The 17,685-nt window shown below is 43.6% G+C and overlaps 1 protein-coding gene across 1 annotated transcript in view; it reads right to left on the bottom strand.

Moving 5' to 3' along the window:
- LOC139754656 (uncharacterized) overlaps window positions 1-17,685 on the bottom strand; it is a 200,181-nt gene that overhangs the window by 97,214 nt on the left and 85,282 nt on the right. Inside the window, exon 2 of the mRNA XM_071672188.1 lies at window positions 5,139-5,533. Coding sequence (XP_071528289.1) covers window positions 5,139-5,196 — 58 coding nt within the window. The 5' untranslated portion in view covers window positions 5,197-5,533. The remainder of the gene's footprint in view (window positions 1-5,138; window positions 5,534-17,685) is intronic.

Genomic DNA, 17,685 nt, shown 5'->3' with positions numbered 1-17,685 from the left:
GTTCTCTCTTCCACAACAGACTTCATACTTGCCCCTCTTTCCAAAACTTGCATTCACCTCCCTAACAACCCCATCCATAAACAAATTAAACAACCATGGAGACATCACACACCCCTGGCGCAAACCAACATTCACTAAGAACCAATCACTTTCCTTTCTTCCTACACGTACACATGCCTTACATCCCCGATAAAAACTTTTCACTGCTTCTAACAACTTACCTCCCACACCATATATTCTAAATACCTTCCACAGAGCATTTCTATCAGCTCTATCATATGCCTTCTCCAGATCCATAAATGTTACATAAAAATCCATTTGTTTTTCTAAGTATTTCTCACATACGTTCTTCAAAGTAAACACCTGATCCACACATCCTCTACCACTTCTGAAACCACACTGCTCTTCCCCAATCTGATGTTCTGTACATGCCTCCACACTCTCAATAAATATAAGTATATATATATATATATATATATATATATATATATATATATATATATATATATATATATATATATATATATATATTGGTAGATAGGTAGATAGATAGATATTAGGGTGTCTAGTATCGTTATTGTTGCTGTTATTATATACTTATCACTCTTTAATCTCTTTGAAGCAGAAATTTCCTTTCGAGGTCAGTAGAGGAGTCTGTTGACTTGCTGTCGTAGAAAACATAAGGCGCGCGCACACACACACACACACACACACATACAGAGAGAGAGAGAGAGAGAGAGAGAGAGAGAGAGAGAGAGAGAGAGAGAGAGTTGCCATCTGCTGCAGTACATGTTCTCCTGCCCCTGGTCGTCCTAGCCGTCTTGTCCTCCTCGTGGTACGCCTGCTCCATGGTCCGCCTGGCCTCCCAGTCGTCTGGCTCGTTCTGCAACATTAGCATCAGTGCCCCCGTGGGAGGCCGAGCTCATCTGATGCAATTCAAGGAATTTCTCACTGTCTCTCTTTCCCCGAAAGGAAAGTATAATAATGGCGGTCCCTCCTGCACGAGAGTTTTAGCAGCAGGTGCACAAGTATTGTAGTTATTGTCTTCATATGGACCACTAGAGGTATGTCGTGGGAAAACGGGATAAAGTCAATCGTAGTTCAAAAGCTCAGAGGTGCCTGAGTACTCACACACACACACACACACACACACACACACACACACACACACACACACACACTCGAGTAAAGTTTTCATACATATATATACAAGATTACGAAACGGGGCAACACGAGTGTAAAACTCTCTCCCCGTAACACACAAATAGCGATCGTAAATAGTAATCACACACAGACACACAGGCAGCATTTATGATGTATGAGTGAGCAGGGAACGAGTATAGCTGGATCAGGAAGGAGGGACAGAGGGACTGATGAGGATATTGAGGTCAAGGCAAAGGATAAACTAAAACTCTTTCATATGATTCATCAGGAGTAGATTGTCAGTCAAAGAGAGGTTGAGTCAAGCTAAGTCATTCAGAGAGATGTAGACGATGATGTAAGGATATGGGAAGAACTGAATGACAAGTTCAAAAGTGTTTTCACAGTGGAAGACACTGCAGCCTCCACACCAGTGGGATGGTGTGGGGAGGAAGTATTGGAAGGCATCGAAATGTTAAGTGTAGACATAGAGAAACCCATGTAAGGCTGATGGTACTAATGAGATCTCGCCACATGTACTAGAAACGTGTGCTGCAGCTACACTGGACATACGTACCTCTTGAATGTTCAGGATGACGATCGGAAATGGTCGTTGGCCAAGGGAATGGAAAGCGAGCCAGTGTCATACCTGTCTACATGAAAGATAGCGAGAGAGGAGGCGTTGAGCGACAGACCGGTCTTTGTGACGGGTGTGGTCTGTAAAGTGCTGGAGAAGAAAACCAGAAAGGAAATGGATGACTCCCAGCAGAGGAGTTATGAAAGTGAGAGACGTCACGGTTTCAAGGAGACGAGGTCTTGGATAGCGAGCCTCTTAGATTTCTACAAGAGTGTGAGCTTTGTCTTAGTGTGAAGAGAATGCTGGTTGGATTGTCCGTATCTACCTTCCCAGAAAGCACTTGACACTGTATCATGTAGGAGGCTGGTAAGGTCACCAGTAGCTTACCGCAAGGGCTTCTACTGGGACCACTGCTTCTCGTAGACTCTATAAATGAATTGCTAGAAGGATTGGACGACTTAGATTTTCAGCGTGATGCCAAGGTCATGAGGGAAGCGAAGATGATTGCATCAACCTACAAAGTTGATGTGCCACAAGATTGATGAAATTCAACCCAAGGAAACGTAAAGTAATGATGACACAGGGAAAGAAGGCCTGGATGTGAGGATTATCTAGCAAGGAGGAAGCTGTAGGAATCTCCTCGCGAGAGAGACCTGGGAGGGGACACGGTCCTAGTGCTGTCGCCACAGCCCCACATCAGGTGATTGATAAAGGAGACATGCCTTCTGCAGGATAATCTTAGAACAGGATTCAAGTAATTGGATCAGGAACTATTCAGCAAGCTGCTAACATCCTACATTAGGCCAAAACTACAATATACCTTTGAAGTTTGGTCACCAGCATTACCGAAAAGCAGAAGAATTGATTGAGGCGATATTTTTGATGCAGATAGCATGCTGAAATGAAGAAGAATTGCATGATAGAAGAGAAAGTTCAAGAGATACTCGACTGTATACTCACACTCACAAAGACACTTACATTAAATGCGCATCCACCCACTGGCAGGCGCAAACATAAACACATCATATGGAAACACACGTACACTCAGTCAATCCGTCCGAAAGACAATACAACGAGGCTGAGCAGCGATCCACATAAGATGATAAAGATGCCATCATGATGGTGCAGGAGGCAGCAGCACCTGCCCTGCAGTACGATGGAAAGGTCCTCACGTAGTCTGGAGACTCCAGACTACACGAGATTCCTCGGGTACGTCCGGACCCGCACGCAGGCAATGAGACGTGGAGCCGTAAGTTCTTACTTGTGTTCAGGGGCACCTCCCTCTCTCCCTCCCATCAACGGGTCCTGGGGAATACACCGGAGCTGGGGACACTGACGTACCATCAAATACTGGATCTCATTTCCAGTACACGATACTGGAAATAGATGATATTATCTATGGCACGCCACCTGAGGAAGTGATCACTCAGTGCTCCTAGTGTGAGTATGTGGTTAATGGTAAAGCCTGCAGACGAAGCAAGATTCGAGATGGTGTCTCGCCAGTGTGGAACTGCCTTCCCATCCTGTACAAGCGAGTAATTACAGATAGATAGTTACCTAAAGGAGGTACAAGATGGGGAAACCGTGATGAACTGATGAACTATTCTGGTAACATAAACCGAAATGCCAGATGCCGCAACATGAGTGTGGACCTGTGTTATGCGAGGTCGTGATATCTATAGAGAGGGAGTCAATACACGTGTACCTGAGGTAGGAGCAGAGAGAGGGACGCAGTTCAGGGAGACGTTCTGCAACACGCAGTGCCAAATGTCAGGGGAACTGTATATCTGTCTTTCTGTCCACACACACACACACACACACACACATTCACACACATTTCTAGGTGTTACCTGACTCTACCTACTTGAAGCTGCAGCAGAAGTAAGTAATCACTTTTGACGAGCCTGCATTCGTCACCAATTGACAACAAAGAGTACAGTCACGTCAAAAGAACTTCGTGCTTCAAAGGAGTTCATCCTTTCCCAGCTTCTGAGTGTAGCAGCCCTGGGGTTGCAAGAGCCTTTGGATCGGGGATCCTGAGGTAGTAATGTATAAAACTGGTTCACGGAATCATTTCTTAAACGCAGTGATGATAAGAAAACAACTCTCAGACAATGGCAATATCCTAGATATATCGTCCATTAGAATAAACCCTCAGAGTAGTACTTATAGCTTCATCGAAAAGCAGATTCCTCTTCCTCCCAGATGCAGAACCTGACCAGCTTCATCAACTCTTATCTCTGTGAAAACGTCAGTTCCTACCATCTTGCATGACTCAACACTCACCTTCAAGATCCCCCCTCCCGAGATGAGCCACTCATAAACTAACTGCTACATGTCAGTATCCTCAGTAGACACGACCAGCGAACGAGACTCACAATCCACCACCTCCAGCAGTCGACCTCGCTGGACGTACCACCCTCTGCTCCCCAACACTTCACACAAAGACAGACTGGAGCACGCTACATGAATTATCTTTATGATTATCCTGATCACACTCATCTTGTCCATCGAACCCACACAATCACCAGCAGGACTTACACGAGCTACAGGAAAGTAGACTGACCAGCCTTCACAACAGCACATGGAAACAAAACTTCAGAGCTCCAGTAAAGGTGATAGCCATCTCTGAATCATGCCGTCTCATACTGTCATCACCTTCATTACTCGTTCTAGTGTACATTTGTTCTGAGTGACAGAAATTTGTTCTGAGTGACAGAAATTTCTTGAAGGGTCGTGAGTTTTCAAGTGCCATTATACTCGCCTTTCCTACAGTAATTCTTTTCATGTATTGCTTATAAGGGCCATATATCGATATTTTTAGGGGAATATAATGTTATCTCTTATCAAGAAAGCTATTCCCACTCCCGCTTTATCTTCCCTTCCCATCCTTGCTATCATGCACTCCTGTGAACAGATTGGTCTAAGCTTTTCATCCCGAGGGAGTCTGGTCTCCACTAATGCAAGACATTAGAATTGCTTTCCCTGATCCGGTCCTTGAACTCCAGATCTTTACCTTAACTAATGGTCTCTCTGCGTTCGTGTGCATTGTTTTTGGTCTTGAGGCTGGAACCACATACTTGTCTTGTTCCTCCTCAGTTGGTGCTGTGAGTGTTGCTCCGTCCTCCAGCCTCATCTAGTTCCCTTGTCCCTTCCCTCAACCTTTTCTTACCTCCTTCCCGGGTGCCATTGTTCTCTCTATTGCTTCTCCATCGCCCTTTTTGACGAACCTCGCTCTGGAATCGTCTTAATTTAGCAAGGTATTTAGTATGTTTTAACACCTCCCGGCTACACATATCCAATTCTGAGGTGAGCCTTGCTGTCTGTGTGTTTGTGTCTATCCGGGTGATTGTGCACATGTGTGAGTGTTTGTCCATGCGTTACCTAGCAGCCTCACGCTAAGGACACGAAGATCACTTACCGTTGAGGAGAGCCATCAGGAGGTGGAGAGCCAGCGCCACCAAGCCAGTGGCGGCCATGTCGGCTGCTGACGATGGGTGGTGACGTCAGTGCATGAGTGAAGCCACGGCCTCCCACTCCCTTGTGACACAGACTCTCAGAGTGTCGTGTGGGGAATGAAGTTATCAGGGTCTGCGCTTGGCGTCTGCCTCCAGGGGCCCCCTTCAGGGTGTAGACGGGCTCGGAAGTGTAGCTCTGTGCTCTCGCCCTTGAACCAGAGATAGTCAGAGAGGGGGAGGTAAGAGCCTCGAATGCACTTACTCCTCCCAGGTTCCTCCTGCTGGTGCTGGAGGGACGTTACCGTGCCGTTCGCCCGGTCACAGGACGCGTTGTGGGTGGCTGGGCGTGGCGTGTTATCTACGGGAGGAAGAGATATTATACTTTAGGATGCAGATACAATGATATCTATCACATCAAATGACCTATACAATGAGACAGAAGATAATTGCTATGGTAATAACGAAAGAAACACATAATCACTTACCCTGAGCATGAGTGATACGAGATTATCATTGTGCTTAAAAGTACGTTGAATAGGAAATATGTACATAGACTGTTCGCCGTACATTGTACAAGAGACGGTCAATAATGTACCCGTCGCTCTGTCTATTCGTCCCCGTCTGTACACACGACAGACACGTAAAGGTTGTCATCAGGACGGCCTGATGTGCTCCGTCGGCTGACCTGCAGGTGTGTTCGCTCCAGTAAGCCGTGTTTCTGCCGACTATTTAAGTGTGTCATATTAATATCGGAGGTCACACGGGTATGCTGCGTGTTAGTATGCTGGAACAGAAACTGAAATGAGTCCTGTTGTATATCCACAACGCTCATGTTATATTGGCCGATCAGAATTCAGGTATACTGCAGTATTCAGTGTTACCGTCACCGCTACATACACACTCACACGTCAGGCATTCTGCACGATTTAGTATTACACAGTCATCCCTACACACGATCATACATAAGTTAGTGTGTGTGTGTGTGTGTGTGTGTGTGTGTGTGTGTGTGTGTGTGTGTGTGTGTGAACATACATACATATAAAGGAGTAAAGACTTAGTATTTATATATATATATATATATATATATATATATATATATATATATATATATATATATATATATATATATATATATATGTATATATATATATATATATATATATATATATATATATATATATATATATATATATATATATATATATATATATATATATATTATCCCTGGGGATAGGGGAGCAAGAATACTTCCCACGTATTCCCTGCGTGTCGTAGAAGGCGACTAAAAGGGGAGGGAGCGGGGGGCTGGAAATCCTCCCCTCTCGTTTTTTTTTTAATTTTCCAAAAGAGGGAACAGAGAATTGGGCCAGGTAAGGGTAGTCCCTCAAAGGCTCAGTCCTCTGTTCTTAACGCTACCTCGCTAATGTGGGAAATGGCGAATAGTTTGAAAAAAAAAAAAAAAAATATATATATATATATATATATATATATATATATATATATATATATATATATATATATATATATGAGAGTATATATATATATAAATGAGAGTTGGGGTGAGAGAGTATCATTAAATTTTAGGGAGAATAAAAAGATGTTTTGGAAGGAGGTAAATATAGTGCGTAAGACAAGGGAACAAATGGGAACTTCAGTGAAGGGGGCTAATGGGGAGGTGATAACAAGTAGTGGTGATGTGAGGAGATGGAGTAAGTATTTTGAAGGTTTTTTGAATGTGTTTGATGATAGAGTGGCAGATATAGGGTGTTTTGGTCGAGGTGCTGTGCAAAGTGAGAGGGTTAGGGAGGGTGATTTGGTAAACAGAGAAGAGGTAGTAAAAGCTTTGCGGAAGATGAAAGCCGGCAAGGCAGCGGGTTTGGATGATATTGCAGTGGAATTTATTAAAAAAGGGGGTGACTGTATTCTTGACTGGTTGGTAAGGATATTTAATGTATGTATGATTCATGGTGAGGTGCCTGAGGATTGGCGGAATGCTTGCATAGTGCCATTGTACAAAGGCAAAGGGGACAAAGGTGAGAGCTCAAATTACAGAGGTACAAGTTTGTTGAGTATTCCTTGGAAATTATATGGGAGGGTATTGATTGAGAGGGTGAAGGCATGTACAGAGCATCAGATTGGGGAAGAGCAGTGTGGTTTCAGAAGTGGTAGAGGATGTGTGGATCAGGTGTTTGCTTTGAAGAATGTATGTGAGAAATACTTAGAAAAGCAAATGGATTTGTATGTAGCATTTATGGATCTGGAGAAGGCACATGATAGAGTTGATAGAGATGCTCTGTGGAAGGTATTAAGAACATATGGTGTGGGAGGCAAGTTGTTAGAAGCAGTGAAAAGTTTTTATCGAGGATGTAAGGCATGTGTACGTGTAGGAAGAGAGGAGAGTGATTGGTTCTCAGTGAATGTAGGTTTGCGGTAGGGGTGTGTGATGTGATGTCTGATGTGTGATAGATATTTCTAAATCTTGCCTTCACACATATTAGCATGGTTATTGAAAATATCATTTATCATACATCAATTAGAAAAAGTGCGTTTATGATGATAAATTTTGATTATCTTTTAGATAAGGTGAAAAGAACGGAGATAATACAAATCTTACAGAGAGAGACACACGATCGTAGGGACGTCATAGAACTTAACAGTTTCTGTGGTAACATAGACTGGGACTGGAGTTCAGTAGCCAAGAACCTTAGTGTTGTGGAGAAAGGTTCCATGTAATCTATATTGGTATACTCATACCTTGCTCTCCTATACCATGCAATCTATATTGCTGTACTCATAGCTTGCTCTCCTATACCATGTAATCTATATTGCTGTACTCATACCTTGTTCTCCTATACCATGTAATCTATATTGCTGTACTCATACCTTGCTCTCCTACACCATGTAATCTATATTGCTATACTCATACCTTGCTCTCCTATACCATGTAATCTATATTGCTGTACTCATACCTTGCTCTCCTACACCTTTCATATGTTAGCTGGCTGGAGTGTTGACGAGGTCTGCACAGCACATCCAAACACTGTTGTACATTGTTTTTTTTTTGAACCCCATCTTTCTCTCTTTTGATCCTCCGTCTGTGCATGAAGTTACGTTTGAGGTACCTGTGTTCCTTACTCCTTGATTGAGTGTGTCACAGAAGCCTCCACATTAGTGGCATGTATGATATCCATGGAACCCCACATTCCAATACATATAAAATGCCATTAAAAATCTTTATCAATATCTTTTTGCGATTAGATCTCTTATTTGAGTCTGGTTTCATCTCTATTCCTCTTATGTCCTCATTTACTCCATAGTGAGATTCAAGCTTCACTTCATCACTTAGTCCACATGTTATATCATAGATATATTCACTGTGACGATAAGATATGGTAATGACGGTGCATCAGCTTCTCTGATTCTGGTGTGCACTGTTGCATGCTGGTGCACGATAATTTTCAATCTAGACTCTTACGAAATCGCGTCTCCGTGACTCCGTCTCGGTAAGACTTCAAATTTTGCAAGACTGTTCCCCCGTGTAATTGAAATCCCCCATTTTCTGAACCTTTTGCTGTCTCTAAGGAGTGTATGTTGAACCGCTTCACATACCACTCTGATTATTGCTCCTTTATGATGTTTTTTTGTACATTCATTCTGGTTCATTAGTTTTCTTTTGTAAGTTTATTATATAAATCATCAGCATCACGACACAACTCTCTCCTACACTCACTCTTCCATCAGTCATCTTCCAATATTTCCTGACACTTGTGTCGCATCAAGAGACCTAACCCTTCTCCTCCGCTGTCTTCTCCCTCCCTCCCTCCCTCCTTGTTATCTTGTACTCCCTCAGGACGCAACAGTTAAGATCTTATCTCTAAGATAAGTTTCGCATTCACACTTCCGAGAATATCAGGTAATTTTTTCCCCCCAGTTCGATCCTTCACCTCCAGTTCTTTCCAATTAATCCTTGTCCGTTTGTTCTTGTGTACAGTGTTTCCAGTCTGGCATTCCCATCAATGAACGTTCCCTGGCCTCTCTCATGTACGGGTCTTCTACGACACGGCTACTCTTGGTGTCTCCCGTTCTTCGCCATTCTTCCTTATACCCTTTACTCTTCTCTCTTTCTTCCCTTGGTATATCGCCTCCCATCATTTCTCTTCTGAATTCTTCCTTGTTTGTAGGTTTCTCATCCCGCATTAGCATCTCTTGGCTGAGTAACTCCGATCCTTGTGCATCTCCTGTGCCCGTATTTCTTTGCTTCTTTTTATCTCACTATCTACATTTATCGTTTATGTAGCCTCGGGTGGTCTTTTAACCAATATTTCTTATTTCTATAACCATTCCTTTTTGACCGGAATATGGTCTTCTACCACTGCAGAAGGTCATGAACGCATTACATCCACCAGCTTCTTGCTTCACAAATTGTCTTACATTTTGTGCAAACTTTATGTGTCATCAAATTTCTACAGTGTTCATTCTCCAGCCTCCGTGCCTCTGGTTTTCTCTGAAGTCGCCATTTTTGTCACCATTCACTGATTTTGAATACTATCCTCTTTTTCCTTTTTTTTCTTTTTTTTCTTTATTTTTGTAAACCTTTTTCCATGTAGCGGACCATGCACGTCCTGATTAAAGGTTGTGTCCTGTTCAGTGCGTTACGTCTCTGCAGCTTCACTCAGTGAGTTCCCCCCTTACCTCCTCGCTATCGTCCCCAGGTCTGTGTTCCACAACGTCAGTCATTACCCTCACCTTCTGTTCCTCAAGCCCAGATGTTGCTCCTGCGCACCACCATCCTCACATCATCAGGAGCGTGTGGGTTCTGTGTCGTGGTTCACTGCCTTATGTTGTTGCATCTTAAGCATATCCAGAGAGGACCCTTCGCACCATTATTCTTTGAAGCCTTTTCATTCAGGGCGTCTTCTCTCCCCCTTGAACCCCTTGAAGTGATTCGATTCCAGTGATTTAGCCTCAGGATATCTTTCTCTCAGTGCCGTAATATGCACCTCCATGTGATGACATCTCTCATGATCTGCGACGTGATTCCTCAGTCTCTATAGACCTAACCCACCTCCACCCTCCCCATGACCGGTGCGTCTTCATACCTCGTTCCTCCACATCGTCGGATCATAACTTTCCCGGATGGTTCATGCTTTATGTCATCATCATATTTCTTCTCTCTCTCTCTCTCCATTCATTGTGAGACTCACATAATCCCGGAGCCTTAACCTCCTCCTCCTCCTGGTACCGGATCAGCTCACATCTGTACGACTCTGTGTCTGATGTAGAATGTCTGCCCTAACATAGCTCAGGGATAATGCTGGATTAATTATCAGTTTTATCGTTTTAGTCTGAAGCTGATGAACGTCCTCAGCCAATTACAGCAAGCACAACCTCCGTTACTTACATGATTGTCTTTATGAGCAAAATCAAGCTTATGGATCAGCCAAAAGGGACATACTAGAAGGCTGAGTGGCAAACCTGACGTCAGTCAGCAGAGGAACGTCTTAGTCATATATGATATACAGTTTTCCATTCGCTCTGACGCGCCTCAGGAGATTTCGTCTGTGTGTGTGTGTGTGTGTGTGTGTGTGTGTGTGTGTGTGTGTGTGTGTGTGTGCTTCACAGTCCTGTTATTAGCCACACAAAATTAATCGCATTAACTGAAAACACATTAAACAGATTTTGCTGCTACAAGTGTTGTTGTTGTTGTTGTTGATGGTGATGTTGTTGTTGATGATGATGTTGTTGTTGTTGTTGCCGCTGTTGTATCATGCCACCAGGTCAGCGGTGAGGTGGTCACGAACCTGGAGAGCCTCACCCAGGGATACAATGAGGGAGTAACCTCATCATCTCTAACCCCTCCTCCCCTTCCCTCACCCCTCCCTTCCCGCCCACTCTTCCCTCACCCACCATCGTCTCCCGCCCTCCCCTGTGGTCTCTCCCGCCCCCACCATCGTCTCCCGCCCTCCCCTGTGGTCTCTCCCGCCCCCACCATCGTCTCCCGCCCTCTCCTGTGGTCTCTCCCTCCCCCATCATCGTCTATCACCCTCCCCTGTGGTCTCTCCCTTCCCATCATCGTCTCCCGCCCTCCCCTGTGGTCTCTCCCTCTCCCCACCATCGTCTCCCGCCCTCCCCTGTGGTCTCTCCCTCCCCATCATCGTCTCCCGCCCTCCCCTGTGGTCTCTCCCTCCCCCACCATCGTCTCCCGCCCTCCCCTGTGGTCTCTCCCACCCCCACCATCGTCTCCCGCCCTCCCCTGTGGTCTCTCTCACCACCACCATCGTCTCCCACCCTCCCCTGTGGTCTCTCCTACCACCACCATCGTCTCCCACCCTCCCCTGTGGTCTCTCCCTCCCCCATCATCATCTCCCGCACTCCCCTGTGGTCTCTCCTACCCCCCACCAGCGTCTCCCGCACTCCCCTGTGGTCTCTCCCTCCCCCACCATCGTCTCCCGCCCTCCCCTGTGGTCTCTCTCTCCCCCACCATCGTCTCCCGCCCTCCCCTGTGATATACATGTGATCTCTCGTCCTGCCACCCGTGGCTAATGCAACGATATTCATGGATCTGTCTGCCTTTGGCTGGATGAGACACATTCATCACGCAGGACGACGAGGATCAAGCTCATTTGATTGATACATGGATGAGTTGTGAGGTCAAAGGTCATGAGTCATGCTTGTGTTCACTGTCATGAAGCTTCGACGGGCCACGGCATATATATATACATTATATATATATATATATATATATATATATATATATATATATATATATATATATATATATATATATATATATATATGTGTGTGTGTGTGTGTGTGTGTGTGGATCAGGTGTTTGCTTTGAAGAATGTATGTGAGAAATACTTAGAAAAGCAAATGGATTTGTATGTAGCATTTATGGATCTGGAGAGGGCATATGATAGAGTTGATAGAGATGCTCTGTGGAAGGTATTAAGAATATATGGTGTGGGAGGCAAGTTGTTAGAAGCAGTGAAAAGTTTTTATCGAGGATGTAAGGCATGTGTACGTGTAGGAAGAGAGGAAAGTGATTGGTTCTCAGTGAATGTAGGTTTGCGGCAGGGGTGTGTGATGTCTCCATGGTTGTTTAATTTGTTTATGGATGGGGTTGTTAGGGAGGTACATGCAAGAGTTTTGGAAAAAGGGGCAAGTATGAAGTCTGTTGGGGATGAGAGAGCTTGGGAAGTGAGTCAGTTGTTGTTCGCTGATGATACAGCGCTGGTGGCTGATTCATGTGAGAAACTGCAGAAGCTGGTGACTGAGTTTGGTAAAGTGTGTGAAAGAAGAAAGTTAAGAGTAAATGTGAATAAGAGCAAGGTTATTAGGTACAGTAGGGTTGAGGGTCAAGTCAATTGGGAGGTAAGTTTGAATGGAGAAAAACTGGAGGAAGTAAAGTGTTTTAGATATCTGGGAGTGGATCTGGCAGCGGATGGAACCATGGAAGCGGAAGTGGATCATAGGGTGGGGGAGGGGGCGAAAATCCTGGGAGCCTTGAAGAATGTGTGGAAGTCGAGAACATCGTCTCGGAAAGCAAAAATGGGTATGTTTGAAGGAATAGTGGTTCCAACAATGTTGTATGGTTGCGAGGCGTGGGCTATGGATAGAGTTGTGCGCAGGAGGATGGATGTGCTGGAAATGAGATGTTTGAGGACAATGTGTGGTGTGAGGTGGTTTGATCGAGTAAGTAACGTAAGGGTAAGAGAGATGTGTGGAAATAAAAAGAGCGTGGTTGAGAGAGCAGAAGAGTGTGTTTTGAAATGGTTTGGGCACATGGAGAGAATGAGTGAGGAAAGATTGACCAAGAGGACATATGTGTCGGAGGTGGAGGGAACGAGAAGTGGGAGACCAAATTGGAGGTGGAAAGATGGAGTGAAAAAGATATTGTGTGATCGGGGCCTGAACATGCAGGAGGGTGAAAGGAGGGCAAGGAATAGAGTGAATTGGATCGATGTGGTATACCGGGGTTGACGTGCTGTCAGTGGATTGAATCAGGGCATGTGAAGCGTCTGGGGTAAACCATGGAAAGCTGTGTAGGTATGTATATTTGCGTGTGTGGACGTATGTATATACATGTGTATGGGGGTGGGTTGGGCCATTTCTTTCGTCTGTTTCCTTGCGCTACCTCGCAAACGCGGGAGACAGCGACAAAGCAAAAAAAAAAAGAAATATATATATATATATATATATATATATATATATATATATATATATATATATATATATATATATATATATTTCTTTTTATATATATAAATATATATATTTTTATATATATAAATATAAATATATATATATATATATATATATATATATATATATATATATATATATATATATATATATATATATATATATATGAAGGTGAAATCGCACTTCAGTAGTTCATACAATTTTATTTATGATATAATTTTTCTATACGTGTGGCACTACAAGTTTCGTGGGGACAGTCTACCTCATCATGCACCAATACTTAAAGTTATTCCAATCCCAACAACACACTTGGTCCCCGCCGCACAACACCAGTCTCTCTATGGCAAGCACTGTCTGCTATGTCTGGTCGTGTACCTTTTAAGGGAGAGTGATTAAAGAGGTGTCAGGTGACGTGGGTTGACCTGGGTAGCTGGATGTGTTATGAACAACGTATTTTATGTTTTGGTGTTCTGTCATTTCTCTTATAATGATTTGGTTTATGCTAGGATGGGCTTTGAAATTGCCTAGGGACAAATTAAATTCTTATTATCAGCAGTTGAAACAGATTCAATGACGTTACGTGTGGCATAATCAGCAGAGGGATATAGAATAAAGGGATTTTCAAAATGTATTGAGTGATCATTTTCATGACAATGTTTCGCGATCGCATATTTGTGGCCATCCCTGCGTACTGAGTGACGGTGCCAATAACACCTCTCCGTTACAGTCTTACCAGTCAGTTTGGCCTACATAAATATATTTACATGCCTTGCATTTGACGGTGTAAACACTCCCAATTGTTGCATGATTTGGCCTGTTATTTATTAAGATCTTACTGGTGGTGTTATTGTACTGGAAAGTAATATTACAAGAACTGCTTTTTAGAACATGTCTTAGATTAGCTAAGTTGGGAGAATAGGGCAACACTAAACTTTTAGACTTATCCTCATTTGTCACGTCTTTGTTACAAGAAGCATAGAATGTCTTCCTGGTCTTCCAGTAAGCTTATGTATATGTATATGCAGTATATAGACCTGCATTATATGAACATACAGTATATAGTCTAGACATGCCATATATATATATATATATATATATATATATATATATATATTTATATTCATATGGTAGCAAGAGAATGTGAACGAATGTGGCCTTTGTTGTCTTTTCTTAGCGCTACCTCGCGGGGTGGCGACGAGAATAGATGAAAGCAGCATATATGAATATGTACAAGTGTACATATGTATATGTCTGTGTATGTATATGTAAATATACGTTGAAATGTATATGTGCGTGTGTGGGCGTTTATGTATATATATATATATATATGTGGATGGGTTGGGCCATTCTTTCGACTGTTTCCTTGCGCTACCTCGCTAACGCGGGAGACAGCGTCAAAGTATAATAAAAAAATAATATATATATATATATATATATATATATATATATATATATATATATATATATATATATATGAAGCATATCGTAGAAGGTTTACGTGATTCATGTGGTAGTCATGTCACCAGAAAGAAACATGAAGTTCAAAGAGCTTTCGAGCTATTCAGATCTTCGAGGATAACAAGTATAAGCTAAACGTGAACCAGGAAGAAGAGATTCACCTATACAGGAAGAGTGACCTGACCAGGGAACCTGGGGTCACCTGGGGTGAGGTCACCACCCACCAGGGAAGCCTTGAGACCTCCCCATGACGAGGTCACCACCCACCAGGGGACGTGGCAAGAGATGTTATTGACTCCGAGGTAACTCGTGTGCTTGCCCCCGAGAGCCAGCCAAGTTGTTCGCTGTATCCCTGACAACCCCTGACCCCCCTCCTGCCACGTCAGTGTGTGACGACCAACGACCAGTAACAACATGATGAAGGCCAACCTCACTCCTGAATCGTGTGGCCTTCTCATTAAATTCACTTCCTGCGACATGTTTACCAAAAACGATGCTCTGGAGTTTCGCTCTATCACGGATGAAAGAAAGAAAGAAAGGAAGAAAGAAAGAAAGAAAGAAAAAGAAAGAAAGAAAGAGAGAAAGAAAGAAAGAAAGAAAAAGAAAGAAAGAAAGAAAGAAAGAAAAAAGAAAGAATAGATTTTCTTTGTGAATGATAGACTCTGAGATATTAAAAGTTAGTGAAATGCGACTGCCAGCAGTTCACGCCAACACAGCAGGAAATGAAGGGTGTGTGTTCTCAGTAACGTGTGGGTGGGTGTGGGGGGATGTGGCCGGTTTTGCTGAGTTCTCAGTAACGTGTGTGTGGGTGGGTGGGGGATGTGGCCGGTTTTGGGTGTGTGTTCTCAGTAACGTGTGGGGGGATGTGGCCGGTTTTGCTGAGTTCTCAGTAACGTGTGTGTGGGTGGGTGGGGGATGTGGCCGGTTTTGGGTGTGTGTTCTCAGTAACGTGTGGGTGTGTGGGGATGTGGCCGGTTTGGCTCAAGTGAGGATTGGTTTTTAAGATCGCTGTTAGCCGGGTCTTCTCTCACGTGAGGGATTGCATCAGATTGGGCTTAACACGGTCTTCTGGTTTGTGGGATTGCGTCAGACTGGACTTAACACGGTTTTTGACGTGAGGGATTGTGTCATACTGAACTTAGCACGGTCCTCTGACGTGAGGGATTCCGTCATACTCGACTGAATACGGTCTACTGACGTAAGGGATTGCGTCATACTGGACTGAATACGGTCTACTGACGTAAGGGATTGCGTCATACTGGACCGAATACGGTCTACTGACGTAAGGAATTGCGTCATACTGGACTGAATACGGTCTACTGACGTAAGGGATTGCGTCATACTGGACTGAATACGGTCTACTGACGTAAGGGATTGCGTCATACTGGACTGAATATTGTCTACTGACGTAAGGGATTGCGTCATACTGGACTGAATATTGTCTACTGACGTAAGGGATTGCGTCATACTGGACTGAATACGGTCTACTGACGTAAGGGATTGCGTCATACTGGACTGAATATTGTCTACTGACGTAAGGGATTGCGTCATACTGGACTGAATACGGTCTACTGACGTAAGGGATTGCGTCATACTGGACTGAATACGGTCTACTGACGTAAGGGATTGCGTCATACTGGACTGAATATTGTCTACTGACGTAAGGGATTGCGTCATACTGGACTGAATATTGTCTACTGACGTAAGGGATTGCGTCATACTGGACTGAATATTGTCTACTGACGTAAGGGATTGCGTCATACTGGACTGAATATTGTCTACTGACGTAAGGGATTGCGTCATACTGGACTGAATATTGTCTACTGACGTAAGGGATTGCGTCATACTGGACTGAATATTCTCTACTGACGTAAGGGATTGCGTCATACTGGACTGAATATTCTCTACTGACGTAAGGGATTGCGTCATACTGGACTGAATATTGTCTACTGACGTAAGGGATTGCGTCATACTGGACTGAATATTGTCTACTGACGTAAGGGATTGCGTCATACTGGACTGAATATTGTCTACTGACGTAAGGGATTGCGTCATACTGGACTGAATATTGTCTACTGACGTAAGAGATTGCGTCATACTGGACTGAATATTGTCTACTGACGTAAGGGATTGCGTCATACTGGACTGAATATTGTCTACTGACGTAAGGGATTGCGTCATACTGGACTGAATACTGTCTACTGACGTAAGGGATTGCGTCATACTGGACTGAATATTGTCTACTGACGTAAGGGATTGCGTCATACTGGACTGAATATTGTCTACTGACGTAAGGGATTGCGTCATACTGGACTGAATATTGTCTACTGACGTAAGGGATTGCGTCATACTGGACTGAATATTGTCTACTGACGTAAGGGATTGCGTCATACTGGACTGAATACTGTCTACTGACGTAAGGGATTGCGTCATACTGGACTGAATATTGTCTACTGACGTAAGGGATTGCGTCATACTGGACTGAATATTGTCTACTGACGTAAGGGATTGCGTCATACTGGACTGAATATTGTCTACTGACGTAAGGGATTGCGTCATACTGGACTGAATATTGTCTACTGACGTAAGGGATTGCGTCATACTGGACTGAATATTGTCTACTGACGTAAGGGATTGCGTCATACTGGACTGAATATTGTCTACTGACGTAAGGGATTGCGTCATACTGGACTGAATATTGTCTACTGACGTAAGGGATTGCGTCATACTGGACTGAATATTGTCTACTGACGTAAGGGATTGCGTCATACTGGACTGAATATTGTCTACTGACGTAAGGGATTGCGTCATACTGGACTGAATATTGTCTACTGACGTAAGGGATTG

Source organism: Panulirus ornatus, chromosome 17, assembly GCF_036320965.1.
Source record: "Panulirus ornatus isolate Po-2019 chromosome 17, ASM3632096v1, whole genome shotgun sequence".
Classification (NCBI taxonomy): domain Eukaryota; kingdom Metazoa; phylum Arthropoda; class Malacostraca; order Decapoda; family Palinuridae; genus Panulirus; species Panulirus ornatus.
This window is presented reverse-complemented; position numbering and strand designations above follow the sequence as displayed.